Source organism: Henckelia pumila, chromosome 2 (genome assembly GCF_033568475.1).
Source record: "Henckelia pumila isolate YLH828 chromosome 2, ASM3356847v2, whole genome shotgun sequence".
Classification (NCBI taxonomy): domain Eukaryota; kingdom Viridiplantae; phylum Streptophyta; class Magnoliopsida; order Lamiales; family Gesneriaceae; genus Henckelia; species Henckelia pumila.
This window is the reverse complement of record NC_133121.1, coordinates 174,152,374-174,168,654: the sequence shown is the minus strand read 5'-3', so window position 1 is coordinate 174,168,654 and position 16,281 is coordinate 174,152,374. Positions and strand designations below refer to the sequence as shown.

Here is a 16,281-nt window from a genome sequence, read left to right as displayed (position 1 = left end):
CTGGCGTCATTATCTGTATGGCGAGAAATTTGAGATCTTCACCGACCACAAGAGTCTCATGTATTTTTTCAATCAGGCGGAGTTGAACATGAGGCAGAGACGTTGGATGGACTTGCTTAAGTACTATGATTGCGAGATTAAGTACCATCCGGGAGCTGCTAATCTCACTGCTGATGCCTTGAGTCGCAAGGTGCGACTATCCGCACTTCAAACTTGTTCGATGTCTAGTGCGATTGGAGATTGTTGTTCTTCAGGGTATACCTTCAAGCACAAGAAAGGTATGTAGAGTATCCAGATGTTTGCAGTATTATCTGAGCCAACTTTGTATTCGCGGATTCGGGATGCTCAGATGTCTGATCCAAAGACCCAGCATTTGGCTCGTCTAGCCAACGAAGGTAGTACGTCTGGATTTCACTATCAGTCAGATGGTTTTCTGTGTTTGTCTGGTAGGCTTGTGATTCCGGATGATGAAAAGTTGCGAGAGGAGATCTTGTCTCAGGAACATCGCACTAAGTTGAGTATTCATCCAGGGAACAACAAGATGTATAAAGATCTACGTACTCGATTTTGGTGGAAGGGAATGAAACACAGTGTGTATCAGTATGTTTTGAAATGCTTGGTCTGTCAGCAGGTCAAGGCAGAGCACCGACGACCTGGAGGTTTGCTTCACAGTCTGCCTATTCCTGAGTGGAAATGGGAGTTTATCACGATGGATTTTGTGACCCATTTGCCGGTATCCTCGAGGAACTGTGATGCTATCTGGGTTGTGGTGAACCGACTCACCAAGTCAGCTCATTTCATTTCATATAGCCGAGAGTACAATGTGGATCGTATGGCTCGGTTGTACATTTAGGAGATCGTTCGACTTCATGGAGTACCTGTGAGCGTTGTCAGCGATCGAGAACCCAGGTTTACTTCTAGATTCTGGGGGAGTGTTCAGCGTGCGATGGGCACTACTCTCAGTTTGAGTACTGCCTATCATCCGAAGACAGATGGTCAGTCAGAGTGCACTATCTGTACTTTGGAAGATATGCTTCGAGCGTGCGTTATGGATTTTGGTTCGGCCTGGCAAGATCATTTGCCATTGATTGAGTTCACGTACAACAACAGCTATCATCATAGCATTGGGATGGCACCGTTTGAGGCATTGTACGGAAGACGTTGTCGCACTCCACTCTTTTGGGAAGAAGTGGGAGAGAGACAGACTGAGGGACCAGAGTTAATCCAACAGACAACAAATGTTGTTGATCAGATCAAGAAACGGATTAAGACTGCACAGGATCGTCAAGCCAGCTATGCTAATACTAAGCGCAGACCTTTGCAGTTCGATGTTGAGGAGAAAGTGTTTCTGAGAGTTTCACCTTTCCGCAGGATTCTCAGATTTGGCCTCAAGGGCAAGTTTTCTCCTAGATTTATCGGTCTGTTTGAGATCTTGGAGAGCATTGACGGTTTAGCGTATCGGCTAGCTTTGCCACCGTATCTGTCCAGTATTCACGACGTGTTCAACGTATCTCTGTTGCGACGGTATGTAGCGGATCAGTCTCATATTCTGCAGCCATCTGAAGTTCAGGTGGATACATATTTAACTTATGTAGAGAGACCTATTTGTATCCTGGATCGTAAGGATAAGGTCTTGCGGAATAAAGTCATTCATCTAGTTTTAGTTCAGTGGCAGCGTCGAGGCACTGAAGAAGCCACTTGGGAACTCGAGAGCAGGATGCATACAGAACATTCTGAGTTATTTTGATTTCATTTTCGAGTTGTATTCGGTTATAAACTCTGTAAATCTTGCATTTGAAAAAAGATGTTTCTGCATGTAGTTTTACATTCAGTACTTAAGATCTGATTTCGAGGACAAAATGTCTTAAGTGGGGGAGAATGTAGTAACCCGTACCCAAAATTGATGATTATGTGTTAATCACTTCAATAAATCATGTTAGTTAAGTTAAACATGATTAAGGAGACTTTTAATGGATTAGCGGAGTCCGGAAATAGACCCAGAATGATAAAAAATGGTCCGAAGGGTCAGGAGGAACAGACGCAACATCATGGGATCGGACGCAATGTCCGGGGATCGGACGCAACGTTCGTGCCATCAGAATGCGTCATTGCTTACGCACTTGATGGGACATCGGAAGCAACGAAGGAGAACGGAAGCAACGTTCGTCGGATGAATGGACGCAACGATGAGGAACGGACGTTTCGTTACGTGTCTATAAATAGAGGTGTCGAGATTCATTTCCAGGCACACCTTTCACCTCTATTCTCTCGATTCCTTGGTATTCAAGCTTAGATCTAGGGCATTCTAGGCGTCCCATTGGGAATCCGGAAGTGCGTAGCGATCTAGGCGTCGTAGCGAAGCTATGGCCTAGTTTTGAGGCAAGCGACAACAACAGGCTAACGACGGACGCAGGTATAGTATTTGCTTCCTAAAAATATTTAGGAGTATGCAATAACTTAGCTCCATTCTCGCGCGCGCAACACAAATTTTCTGCCGCGAGCGACGATTTTGAAAAATTCATATCTCGAGATCTAACCGTCAGATCGAGCTGAAATTTGGGCAGAAACTTCAAAACATCTTGTAATTCATTCTGAACGGTAAAGATCTGATTTGAATCTCTCGAAAATTAAATTTGAGTTTTTGAACAAAGCTGCTCCGTAATTCACTCTTCAACAATTCATTTTCCTACAAAATTAACCCGATGAGTGAAATATACACACATGCACTAAAACACATAAAAATACATAAAACAATATGAATGCACACAAAATAGATAATAACTTATCACAAAATAATGCACACAAAATGCACTTATCACATACATTTGCATCTTGAGCTATCTCTTTTGAGATGTCTGTTATTAAGGTTTTACCCTATCCTGTTAGTGGATGGAAATCCATCGATTTGGGCCTGGAGTATCCACTGGTTTTCGGTATGTGAGCCACCTCCTGAAGCGACGGCAGAGCGTGCTACATACCAGGGCCCGGTCTGTCTTTGTCATCTGATTCTTGACCTTTATTCAGTAGACGGTACACTTGCATTCATGTATACTCATACTCTCGTGCTGAGCGTTTTATACTCACGTCTCGTACTCTGTGTTTCTGGACACCCTATTCCATGGGGCAGGTTTGCGGTTGGATGAGGCGGGTGGATCCAAGAGGGGTTAGGCAGTGGTTGGCCAGCTGGAGCTTCGCCTAGGGTTTATTCTTATTGTATTGGGTTGATAAAGCTTTCGATTTGGTTGTATTACTATTTGGGTATTTACAGATTCCTTTCCTTGGGATTGTATTAATATTTTTTTGTTTTCGCAGCTTATTTTTGGTTTACTGTTTGATTAAGTTAATTGCATGCCTAAGTTCTGTTTAGTAGGTGATCTCGGTAAGGATCACTACAGTAACACACTATTAGAAAATAGATCACAAGGGTCAGAAGCAGGGGAAGAACCTTTGAATGGAAAAAAACTTTCATGGAAGACAACATTGCGAGAAATGAATATATTGTTAGTGTCAAGATTCAACAATTTGTAACCATTATAATTTGGTGGATAACCCAAGAAAACACATTAATAGCTCGAGGAGAAAACTTTGTGCGATGGGCTAAAAGAGTAGAGTCATAGCACAAACACCCAAATACCTTCAAATGCGCATACGAAGGATGTTTGTGAAACAACAACTCAAAAGGAGTTTTATGAGAAAGCATCGACGAAGGCGTCCGATTGATGAAATAAATGGCTGTAAGAATGCAATCACTCCAGTAGAACAAATGAAGATTAGATCGGAAAACAAGCGCTCTAGCCACATTTAGAATACGCTGGTGCTTGCGTTCAACAACCGAATTTTGTTCGGGTCGTTCAACACAAGAATGGTAGTGTAAAATTCCACAAAATTTGAAAAACGCTATGAAATTGAGTTCGGTTGCATTATCGGACCGTACAGATTTGATTCATTTATCAAATTGTGTTTGAATCATCTCACAAAAACTTGAAAACATAGTAAGAACATCAGATTTGGTTTTGAGTAGATATATCCAAATATAGAGAGAATGTGTTATGATCTTAAGCCCATGGGGTTTAAAGGGTGATTTTGTCATGAGCTGTAATATATTGGGCCAAACCAATTATATCCTTAGGAAGAGAATTCTAGAACGAGTGCCTTGGGAAATGGGCAAGGGTAGTATAATAGGGGTTGGTTGCATAGAGTTAAGGATAATGATTATTTTCCATTGTGAGTTTTACTGGCTGAAGCTAGGGAAGAACGAAAGTTCTTGTACAGGGATTATTCTCTAGGTTTAATTCATCATATTTTTATTCTATTCTTCAATTATCTTTTCATATAAATTGAGTTCACAACACTGGTTCGACCAGCCGGATTCGAGAGACACTGGACAACGATGGCCAACACACGAACAGATGCAAAGTTTGAAGCTATGGAGCGATCGGTGAGGGGGTTGCAGGAGAGTATGTTTCAGGTGCAGGGTAGGCTATATATGATTGATCAAGTTCTCGGAGGCCATAGTGATCTGAAGGTGTTGATGGAACAGTGGATCAAGGGTCAGGGAAAATTCAGGATTGCAGTAGACCAACGAGATAATATCAAGGGTTTGATGGAGAGATTGGTGAATAAAAATTTGGGAGATGAAGCAAACCAACAAGGTGTCATCAATGAACCAGTGGTGAAGATGAATCATGAGTTGCTCTATCAAGAACAAAACACTGAAAGGAAGAGGGTCTTACAAAGAAGTGCAAGGCAGACGACCAAATATTAAAGCAAAGCAAATTTGGTCACGAGAATATATGGCGGTACTTAGATTGAAATCGGAGGAGCAGAGAACCAAACTCCCTCAAATCCCTAATATTTGCAGCGAAAGGCGAACTTTTAATTGGAACTCGTGGGTTGAAAGGAAGACTTCGAGGATGAAATGGGAACGTCGTCAAATTGTATTAATTCTAAGGTACAGTGGCCGCAAAGCAATTAATCCATATGGGTTTGTTTCCATGACGATGAAGGGGAAGTCGTTCAGATGGGAAGCTAAGGCGGTGTTTCTGCAGGCTTTGATTAGATGATAGCAAGGAGCGGTACATGGGTTATGTGATTCTTGGGCCCATAGATGAAATATGGGGAAGGTTAAAAGCCCAAGACCTGGTTATAATTGTAAAGACCAAGGAGTCGAGACTTGGGGCTGAGAAGAAAAGATTTGGTTATTCCGGTCATTTGGTGATCATGTTGGGCTCAAATTGGTCTATCTATAAAAATATTAATTACATGATTTGGCCCAATTAACCAGTGGGCATTCATCTAAAACCCATGCATGTTGGGTCATCGGCATCAGCAAACACATATACCATGCGAAGAAGGGAGTCAATATTGGGTCTTCGCACCTATGCAGGATAGGGGTGCAAACGAATCGAATCGAACCGAATAATGGTAAAATTTTAAGGCTCGAATTCGGCTCGATAAGAGTATATTCGAGTTCGAGCTCGATAATTTTAAATATTTTGCTCGAGCTCGGCTCGAACATATTCGTGAACTATTGCTCGGATATTATGGTTCGAAAAACTCGAAATATTCGAAAAAGTTCGAAATGTATATATATTTATTATATAAATATATTATATTAATTAAATATTAAGGCTCGCGAACTATTCGCGAACTATCGAACATAATAATTTTGGCTCGAGCTCGGCTCAAAAAAAATTTCGAACATGTTCGAATTCGGCTCGAGTTCGATAAGCTCGAATACGAATCAAATATTTATCGAGCGAGCTCGTAAAGCTCACGAACCGGCTCAGTTCGTTTGCACCCCCCTAGTACAGGATACGGGGGCACTAGGAGGAATTGAAGCCTGAGATCGGGAATACTGAAGCTACGGTGTGCTCCTTTTGTCAAGGCAGTGCTGGGAAAATCTCATATCATGTCCACAATCGGTATTGGAGGGGAATTGTAGGTGGCCCAATGGGCTTAAGATCATAACAGAATGATCATCCACAACGGTTAAAAAATATTATAGCCCTCAATACTTATTGTTGAAAATGGTCCCCAAACATCTATATGTACCAAATCGAAACAACATTGGGAAATAGAACCATTGGAAACAAAAGGCAAGCGTTTTTGTTTAGACAAATGACACACCGAACAATGAGATATATCATCAATGATAGGGGTAAAATGAAATTCATTCATTACAACGGAAAACTTAGTAAAAGATGGGTGACCCATTCTAGAATGCCAAAGTTCAGTCTTAGAAGAGAAAACGTTACAAATAGCTGGTGAGATGCATAAATTCTGGAGAAGGTACATGTTTCCAACTCGTTTACCCATCCCAATCGTCCCTCAATTTTGTTTCTTATCATGTTTCTCAATATTTTATTTTAGTTTTTATTTTAAAGTTTATATAAAAAAAAGGGCTAAGATTAGTTTGACGTCCAATCCGCCCCGCCGCTTCAAAACCAAACTAACAAGAAGGTAAAACTTAAATTCATCTGGATTTCATTGGTGAAGCCTAAAAAATGAAGGCGCCAATTTGCTGAAAGAATAGTGTGATGATACATACACGGAAGGTACTCGAAAAATTGAAGACCTAACTCAGGTTAGGTATGACCATGAGAGGCTGTCACTTTCATGATATTGTAAATGAATACACTCAGTGTTACTATGAATTCACATCATCTTTGCCCTTTGATTTTGGCGACCATATACTTCTCTAAATCACTTCCTGGCATATTTACCTGGTACAACAAGAATTCCAAACAATTCTTCTGTGCTCATTCCTTCCATCCATCCTATCTGAGTCTTCAAGCACATGGATCCAGCTCAACGTTGAAATCCTCTCCACAAGAGCACCTAACCTTGTGCGAAATTTCCTAAAATAATGAACATAAAAGATGAGTTAGTAAATATGTTGCGACGACAATAACTCTCACAAATAAATGGATCAAAATAGGTAAATATTAATTAAATACATTATAACGAAATTGTAAGGTAGTTTTCCCAGAGACATTGCTCTGTACAATTGTAAATTCGCTAGTTCAGCTAATAGCTAAACTCTCAAAAAGAAATAACCAAATATTCCTCCCTATTTATCCCCCCACCCAACCTCCCCGCCCCATTTGTGCTATTCTTCTTCTTTCTTCTCGAATATATATTTTGTATACCGAGTCTTTCTCTATTTAATTGCTGGCCCATTTCTTCTAAGCCCGTAAAACAATATCACTAGCTGCTTGATTCGGCAGCTTATCCAAACTTTCTTCTTTATCACAATATTCACAATCATTAAGTCAGTTTTCCAAGGTTGAAGGTCACAGACTCGCAGATTAACATACCATCAGAGATTTAAGATAGAAACTTTAGAGCTCAAGACAGATGTGAATGCTGCCTAGGTTGTAAATTATTTAATCTAAAGGAGGAGTTGGTAAAACTTACTTTCAATTTCCTAATGTGGAACTGCAGAGATTGCACATACTCGTATTCTCCAGCTTTGCCAGATAAGAGTGCTTGAAGCTCCTCTTCCAGGCTTTTCTCATCCATTTTCACAAATTCTTGCTGCAATTGCCCGTCCATCATAATCAACGGTTGGACCATTTCACTAGTTAGAAACGCTTGATGGATTATATCAACATGATTCAGAAAGTGGGAAGCTTAAAAATCTAATCTCCTCTAGGCTTAACAATTTGCTTTTGCTAAATAGCAATTCACTGGCTTGATTTTTCAGTGAATAATTGAGTGACCAGATGATGTTCATACGTGAAATAATTTTTGATTGCAAACTAGCCAATAAATTATGTTAACAAATTCACAACTGCCATGATCCTATCAAAAACAAAGAACAACGGATGACCATTACATTCTTTCCCATGCAAACTGAAACAGAAGAAATAACTTCATGTACTGATTAAAGTTGTGCCAGACCAATTAACCACTATGTCGGGCAGTCGGAATCTAATTATAATGTTTGCTTCTTTTTCTTTGCTTCTTTGCATATTTCTGCAAGGAAAAGATTGGGAAAAGCCAGATTTGCACAAGAACTGACCAGCTGTCAGCTAATTAACAGTTCATCAAAATACATACAAAGCAAATACAAGAGATAAAATTGAAAAAAAATAATAATGAGTACACAAATTACCTTAAAACAATTCATTTTGGACTTCAGTAGATCAACAGACTCCCTCATCTGTAACACCAATATAGTCACAAAATTAAGTTAAATTATGCAGTGAGCTATCACCCAAAATAATCACAAAAATTTCCCCCGCGCAAAGTCAGCAAAGGACAGTCATTTTTCTGAGAACGATCTTTGGGTGACTGACAGAACTGACAAAAAAATCTAGAGCATATGAATATTTCACCGATCCATCTATACCTGGAACTAAATTTTTTTCAAAAGGACCCCAACAAAGCTACCAACCATATGATTAATCGGCATTCTAAAGGTGGTATAATCTCTTATTATCTAAACAAAATATTTTTTCAAGATGATGGAATATAATGACATAAATCAAATAATCTAACATTCATACCTTAGCATTCTCCACAAGAAGATTTGCTTTCAATTGTTCCAGCTTATCCAAGTTGGCTGTAGCAGCATTTAAATCCAAAATTTCTGTTTGACTGACATCTTTCTGAAAGTCTGGTAATTAGCATGGTCTTAGTCATTTTTGTGAATATAATTAACATAAACAAAGTTGTTCTGAGATTTCTTATATGCGATATATGGCATATTTATAAACATCAACGATCAGTAGCAATCAAAACTCCTATTGACTGCACCAAAACTAACATATTCATTCTCGTGAAGTCACGTTATAATGTTATCAGAAAAGACACTTCGCTTTTAAATGCTGATAACTGAGCAAATTCTATAACTGTAATCTATCCCATCAAGTGGGTCATGAATTACAAGACATGAAGTTTCATATGCATTACAGATGATCTATTGAATAGTCGCTTACTCGCTTTAGAGGCAGTAACATATTATTCCCCACAATGCACATCTGGCCGCAGGAAAAAGGCTACAAGGTGGGAATTAAATTACAACGGCATGTTCAAAATAAGCTAAACTCATCATTAGGTTTTTAATGAAGTATGGTCCAGTTCATCTTATCTTATTTGACTAGAACAAAACTGAATGAATCCCAACACTGAGAAATAAAGGTAAACTATTCCACGTCAATCATATACAAGTGAACATTACATCTTCTAATGAAATAGAAACACATTTTTCATTAAAATGCTTTACGTTGGAATCTGACAAAACTTGGAATTGACAAAATTAAAATGGATTCTTACTAACTTTTTTAATTTTTAATTTTTAATTTTTTGTGTTTAACAGCTTAGCCATTTTCATCCTGCAAAAGAAAGAAATTGCCATTGTACATTTCACTTGACAGAACATGTTGAACTGTACCTTCAGTTCTATCTCCATTTGCCTTTTCATTTACCTGCATGAACATCCACCCAAATCAATAATATACCTGCCCTCTGAGAATGCAACAAGCACCTAACAAATCCATGTTCTGTAATTTATATTTTTCCAAGAAATATTCCTCCTTGAAACTGGGAAATTATCAAATGAATTATCAAATCACAATTCATATCAATATCATTTAGCGATGCAATGGTTTTAGGTTGACATAGATTAGATCATCAGAGAGGTGGTAACGTATGTTTACAGTATCAAACAAGAAAATTAAATACATGATTGACCAAAAACTATAAAATAGCATGAGAAAGAAGATAATTGATGCTTTAGCACCATTTGAATATTAACCAACAAGCCTAGAGAATGCTAAGGGAAATTTAATTTTTGGTTGCACCTCAAAATCCATACAACATGTTATCATGTTAAATTTAGAGCTACCATACAGTTTGATTAAGAGAAATCATTTTCTTGCATTTAGATTGCCTCAAAAAAGAAAATTAAATGCAACTGATGATAGCTTCATCTTGCAATTGAGCTCATGCACTCATTCAAAGATTTATGCATTATTGCTTTGAAGTTATATTGCATAAATCTTTAGAGTAACCTGGAGAGTTGAGTTGTTACTATCTGAAGAATTGTGCATTTCATTATTCTTTAATAAATTATAAATGTTTTATGAACAGAAAGGAAATGGTATTTCAAGAAACCACTAAGCCTTCTCTGGTCATTGGGCTGAATTGGTGAGCATCAATCCACTCCTGCATGGTCAAATTCACAGCCTTGTAACACTGACAAATACAGCAAGCATGATCTGGATACTAAACAGTAAGCTGTCAAACCTGCCATTCTTTCAATTCTCGACTAATATCCTCGGAAACCTTTACGTAATGCCCACTGTTAGGAAATCAATGGTGCCGTTATATAGTAATCCATTGTCCCATTTGTGATACATGATCTTCGAATTACCTTCTATCCACAAGTTTCGCTGACAGGCTTAATTTTTGTTGTTGCATAAGCTCTATTGTCTGCATGCCAAGAGGATTCGAGAGGAGTAGGTAAGTAGTTTGATTCATGAATTGAAAAAACAAGACCCAACCTCCATTTTTCCATAGAAAGAAGAAATTTCCCTAATATTCTAGATATGTGAGACTTATAAAATGCATACAGAAAAATTATAACTCTTTCAAATGTGTTCTTGAGGATTTTATGTTTTCAGTACAATTACTTAAAACAGAAAAGAAAAGGATAACAGAAAATAAAGGACTTATATGAACACATATGTAAGTTTCATGTGCTTTTAAAAAAATACCATTAGCCTCCAAATGCATTCAGTGTACTAGCATCCTCATAGAATTGTGCAAGCTGCCTCACGACTACCAAGGGTCAAGATCTAGTTGGAAGTGTTTAGAGAAATGGCTACTTGAAAGTACCTTTTTCTGCAAGCTGTTTAGAGAACATGAGCGTGAACTGAAAGTATTAAGCTTATAATTCTTTCTGGAGATCGAAAGGTGTTCGAATGAATAGTATGCAGTTTTGTATTTCAGTTGAAGATGTCACAAGGCACAAGTTCTTAGAAAAATCAACCTATTAAATTCGCTACTGTTTTTGGTTAAGGTGGATTTGAATGAGGCACCACTGAGGCTGTCGTATGTCTGATGCAAGTCATTGCAGGCTTACATGGGTTTCAAAGAGCGTTAACATCAAAAACTACCTAGATGAGAAAAATTTTAGGACCTATGAGACTCAGACAACAGAGTACTCCAGCGATGAAGAATCTCTATAAGTAAGAAACAACAAGTGTACCTACTCGAGGGATGTCGCCAGATTACTTAAGATAAACCTACTAAGAAAAAGTCTCAGGAGGACATGGAAGATGGCACAACCGCAGAAGCAACGGTATCATGTTTTAATCGGATATGATTATAAACATATCTCCGCCATGCATAGTTTGCGAGACACTATTGTATATAGGCCTTTGTGGCCTAGGCGAAGAAGGACTAGCTGAAAATTAAACAAATGAAAACAGATTGATTCGCATGGTGAACCCACAAAGTTTGGCCTTCATATGCCTGCTGCAGCTTCAGTTCAACCTCACCTTTTAGATTGACAGTTTAGGTCTTGTAATATACAATAAGATATCCCAAAAATATAATGAAATAAAAAACACATATCATTTATAAGTTTATTACCAGTTTCTCGATGGGGGAAAGTGATTGAGTTTGGTAGTTACATAACATGCAAACATCTATCAATATATTGAATTTCAGTTGAACCAAAAGCTTTACCTGATTGAGGGTGGACGAATCAAATTCGAGAGAAGCAACTTTCAGATGATTTTCAGAAATCTGCAAACAGATGAGCTGCTTTGCCTTGGCCATCTGAACAGTTTCTTCTTTGACTTGCCTTGTTTCATTTTTCACTAGATTTCATCAAAAAAAGAAATAAGAAAATAAAGTAACTAGCACATTGTAAAACATCTGGAAACAAGTAGAGGACTACTAGCTAGGGAAAATCTATATCTATGAACCTATAATTACAAGTATTAATCGAGACAAAGAACAACCAAAACAAGAGCTACGAAAAGGAAAAGAATTAAAATAAAAATATATAACAAGTGACGTAGAAAACCTATATCGAGATCATTTTGGAGAGTTTGAATGGTAGTGGCGTGCATATGCTCTTCAACAGAGATCTTTGCTGCTTGATCCGCCACATCTGCAATTATTGGCAGTGTTAATCAAATAAAAAATAAGTTTAAATTCGACAGCAATGAAACGAAAAATTGAATTGAATCAAAGAATACCGTCCATTTGAGAACGGAGAGTCTTCATATAGAGAAATAACTCCTCCATTTTGCTGCCGTAAACATACAAAAAAAAGTAAAATGACAATTGATTCATTCATTCATCTCCAAAGGCAGTGATATATATATATAAAATCAAAATTGATACAATCATACAATAACAATAACCTCCTCGCAAGTTCGAGTTCTGACTTCAGAGAGAGAATTGGAATGAATATCTCGCGACTGTGAATGTGAGTAGCAGCAGCCGGAAATAGAAATAGCGGGTTTATCTATACTAATAGTATTTCCTTTTTTTTAAGGGGCGTTATCTTTTCTTTGTAGTAATTTCCCAATTGATATAGTAATCGAATTTAAGTTTTATAAAAATAAATTATTTTCTCTCCAATCGGCAATCATTCTTATTATTTTAAGAAAGTCCATTTTCAGCGTTTCAAAAAGAATTTTCAAAAAAAAAAAAGAAAAAGAAAAAAGAAAGTCCATTTTCATAAATAATAATAATAATTATTAGAATAGAAGTGAGAGAGAAAGGAGGAGGGAGGAAGCAGAGCATGGGATCGGCGATGGCAAGAGAGTTTAAGAGGCAGAGGGTTGTGAGAAGAAAATTGGTGTGGAGAATTGTAATAATCTGTGTTGCGGTGATAGGCATAGTTCCTCCTCTCTACTTTTATTTGAGGCTCCAACAGATACAATTACAATCAAGCAAATGCAGCTGGATCAATAACCCTCCTTTGGTTTGTGCTCATGGAGGCGACTCAACAAGGGCCTTCCCTAACACGGTAGGTACTTACTGTCCTCTCCTCTCCTCTCCTCTTCTCTCATAAAATCAACCATTCATTCAGCTTTCTTTGCTCCAGATTGACGCATTTCGTATTGCTTTGAGTTCTGGAGTAGATTGTGTCGAGGTGGATGTGTCCCGTTCTTCAGATGGGTTCTTGTTTGCTCTTCACGACAGGTATACCTCTATTTTTCTGTTGCATTACACAAACTATGGCAAATTTCCGTACTTCGTTTCTTGAGATCATTCATTCATTCACTCAATTCAGTTCATAGTTATTTGACATAAAAATGGAATGTCATTTCACATTTTTCTTACTTCTTGTTGTCAAGAAAATTTTGCTTCAACTAGTCTGGAAAGTTGTTTCTCACATGTAGCAGGCAGGGAACTGCAGCTACTATCTGGGAACATTACCTCTAAAGTTGGTTTCTTGAGCATCAAGGAGGTGAGATCAATGGCTTTGGCCGGATTAAATATACATTTAAATGCTAATCTAGTTTTTACTTTATGATTGTAGATCAGAGGGCTTGTTTCTAACAATCAGCATTCATTGAAGTTTCATGATGTAAATATTCCAACTCTTGAAGATGCATTGAAGGTATATAGCTAAATCTGTACTCTAAACAGAGTGGGGGTACAGGTTCCAGAGGAAATATTTTTTTATGAATTGAAGCAGTTTATATACCATCATAGTATTGCAAATAATCTAGGCTACATGTTACGCCGTTTTGGAACCTTTAGAATCAGTTTTCTATTGCTGTCTACGACAAATGATCACTTGAGATTGAATCAAGTGGGAAACATTTCAAAATATTGTTGAGCGACAATATAATCTAATTATCTTTCATTCCTGTTATCGATGCATCAGTTGATATCAGCGTCTGTTCGGCTGGTGATCCTTGATGCTAAAGTGGGGCCTCCACTGCATGAAAAAGAACTTGCAAAAGATATCCTTTCTGTTGTAAGTAAATTGCACTGCTAAACTGGTGATTATTTCGTACTTTTCTGTTTCTCCTTCGTTACCAATGCTAACTGTGGAACGTAAATTTGACCCGACACTTGCAAATTTTTTGTCAATGTGGTAATTTGAACCATGGAATTCACAAGATGGTCTAAAGTTCAATGGCTCAATCTTGGTTGCAGATTAATAGTAATAATTAAATTTGCCAAAAGAAAAATAGAAGTTATTTGAAAATTTTGAGGAACTTGAATTGGTTTCAATTTACAATAGTTTTTCAAATGAAGTAAGTAAAATGGTAGAAATTATTTGGAGAAATGTTTCTATGTGAGATTGAGGAAAACTGCCGTTAAAGTTGGTACATGATCAACTAGCACTTCCAATGAAGAAGCTAGAATATGAATCTTTTTGTAAGTACTGCTGGGTTCCTATATTTTGTTAATGATTTGAATTTTATTACTTTTACTATGTCTATCCAACTATATTGTTTGCATGCTACATTTGAGACCTTTTCATTTACTTTATTGGTGATTTTCAGTTTGGACCCTACTTTTCTTAAAACAAAAGTTCTATCTTTATTTATTCCACAGTTTTTCTTCCCCTTTTTTATCTTATATTGGTGATTATATGGGTGATAGCTGTGAATAAAAATAAGGTTCTCCCTGTACTTCTGCAGGTTGAAAGAACTAAGTGTAAGAATTGCATCGTATGGGCCAAAAGTGACAGCCTAGTGAGGGATATAATTAGATTATCAACGGATATTAAGGTAAAAGTAGGCTAAACTCTCGCGCTTCTCCTATTTTGATTTCATTCCATGTCTAATCTTTTGTAGTTGTATCTTGTGATATTTTGAACTTAAGAAATAAATTTCCAGTATAACTTGTTCCCATTCTTGTGCCTATGAATACATGATAATTGGAGGTTAGCTTGATGATCTGATAGCGGCAAATGAGTTTGCACAATCTCTGCTTGAACCTAGTAATGTACAGACTAGGGAATGCAAGTAGATGAGCTTTTCATTTTACAGTTTTCTTCCATTTCATCCTGTGGCATGTGTTAATTTTGCTGTGACATGTTCTTATTATACCAAGTGAAAAGTGAATAATACTTTACCTAACCTTATTGTTAACGCTTGCTGGTTTTATTCTGTTCAAGATCTACTGATTTGTGATCCTTGTGGAGGATGATTGGAACATCTTGGTTATATGGATTTGATTTGACTACTATATGTGTCTGTAGTCATTGCAGCATGTAAGTGTGATTTTCATTGGTGTTTGTTTCTATCATGGTTGTGTAGGTAGGCTACATTGTGATGATGGATCTATTGACTGGTACCAGAACAAATTTATTGAGGATGAGGAATGCCGAGATTGTTGGTGTTTACCACCCTTTGATTGATGAAAAAGTTGTGAGAATTCTCCATGGGTAAGATCATTAATGCGGAAGAACATAATTTGGTCATAAAAGTGCTGTGTATTATTTCTTGTTGCTATTTAAAACAGGAGAAATAAGAAGGTTTACGGGTGGACCGTGGATGACGAGGAGTCCATGAAGAAGATGTTGCTTGAGCATGTGGATGCTATTGTCACGAGTAATCCTTCCTTGCTACATCGTGTTATGCAAGATACTCGAGCACGATGTTTTGAACAAGGATTCTCGTTATCGTCTTGACTAAATTAAAGGGATCAACAAATGGAATATTCAGAGGGCTGAATGTCATTTCTTCTTCACAGTGTTGACCTTTTGATTTGGTTTATTGTTTGCTGGGAAAGGATTCATTTCTCGGTCTGTCTGTCTTTTGTGTTGTTAAAACCAGGGGAAGGAGAGGAGACAACTTTTGATACTGTCTAGAATCTGATACATATATATATTAAAAATTAATTTGATACATGAACCATTAGTTAAATAGCAAATTGATATACAGATTTTTGTTAATGGTCTAGTTGGTATATTTCCACCGAATTCTAGCTAATTTCCGATAAAATTAAAATAAAGTATTTAATTTTCCCCTTATTAAAAAAAATTACATTTAGTTCTTATTATTAATTAGACATGTCTATGTATTTTATTTTAGATGTAATCTATCGAAAAATATAATCTATTAATATCTAATATAATAAATTTCATGTACAAATTAAATTTCAGCAGAAATTGCATGGAATCGGTGAATATGTATCAATGAGAACATTAACAAAAGTTTTTGTATCAATTTTTTACGTAACCAACCGTTTATATATAAAATTAATTTTTAATATATATGGGGTAATTTGCATTCATCTTATTTGTACTTTTTGTTTTGACATTCAATTTTTCTAAACGTTATAATT

The 16,281-nt window shown here is 37.1% G+C and overlaps 2 protein-coding genes across 3 annotated transcripts; one reads left to right on the top strand and one right to left on the bottom strand.

The window, feature by feature from the left end:
* Positions 1 to 6,463: 6,463 nt before the first annotated feature.
* On the bottom strand, positions 6,464 to 12,527 carry LOC140881368 (uncharacterized). 2 transcript variants are annotated; one of them, XM_073286628.1, is made up of 12 exons: positions 12,387 to 12,527; positions 12,219 to 12,271; positions 12,044 to 12,130; positions 11,701 to 11,834; positions 10,382 to 10,440; positions 10,255 to 10,309; positions 10,123 to 10,173; positions 9,401 to 9,434; positions 8,514 to 8,623; positions 8,120 to 8,167; positions 7,420 to 7,539; positions 6,464 to 6,860 (listed from the first exon to the last, which is right to left on the bottom strand). In XM_073286628.1, the coding sequence occupies exons 2-12, from the start codon at positions 12,265 to 12,267 to the stop codon at positions 6,792 to 6,794; spliced, it is 816 nt and encodes a 271-aa protein (XP_073142729.1). In that variant the 5' UTR covers positions 12,268 to 12,271; positions 12,387 to 12,527; the 3' UTR covers positions 6,464 to 6,791. The 2 variants fall into 2 exon arrangements, with proteins under 2 accessions (XP_073142729.1, XP_073142730.1); XM_073286629.1 differs by having other exon boundaries at positions 12,375 to 12,493.
* Positions 12,528 to 12,718: 191 nt separating this feature from the next.
* LOC140883519 (glycerophosphodiester phosphodiesterase GDPD4) lies at positions 12,719 to 15,844 on the top strand. Its single transcript, XM_073290022.1, has 8 exons — positions 12,719 to 12,997; positions 13,076 to 13,173; positions 13,381 to 13,441; positions 13,514 to 13,594; positions 13,865 to 13,957; positions 14,631 to 14,720; positions 15,252 to 15,379; positions 15,457 to 15,844. Exons 1-8 carry the CDS (start codon positions 12,770 to 12,772, stop codon positions 15,623 to 15,625), a joined length of 948 nt encoding a protein of 315 aa, XP_073146123.1. The 5' UTR covers positions 12,719 to 12,769; the 3' UTR covers positions 15,626 to 15,844.
* The last annotated feature ends 437 nt before the right edge of the window (positions 15,845 to 16,281 follow it).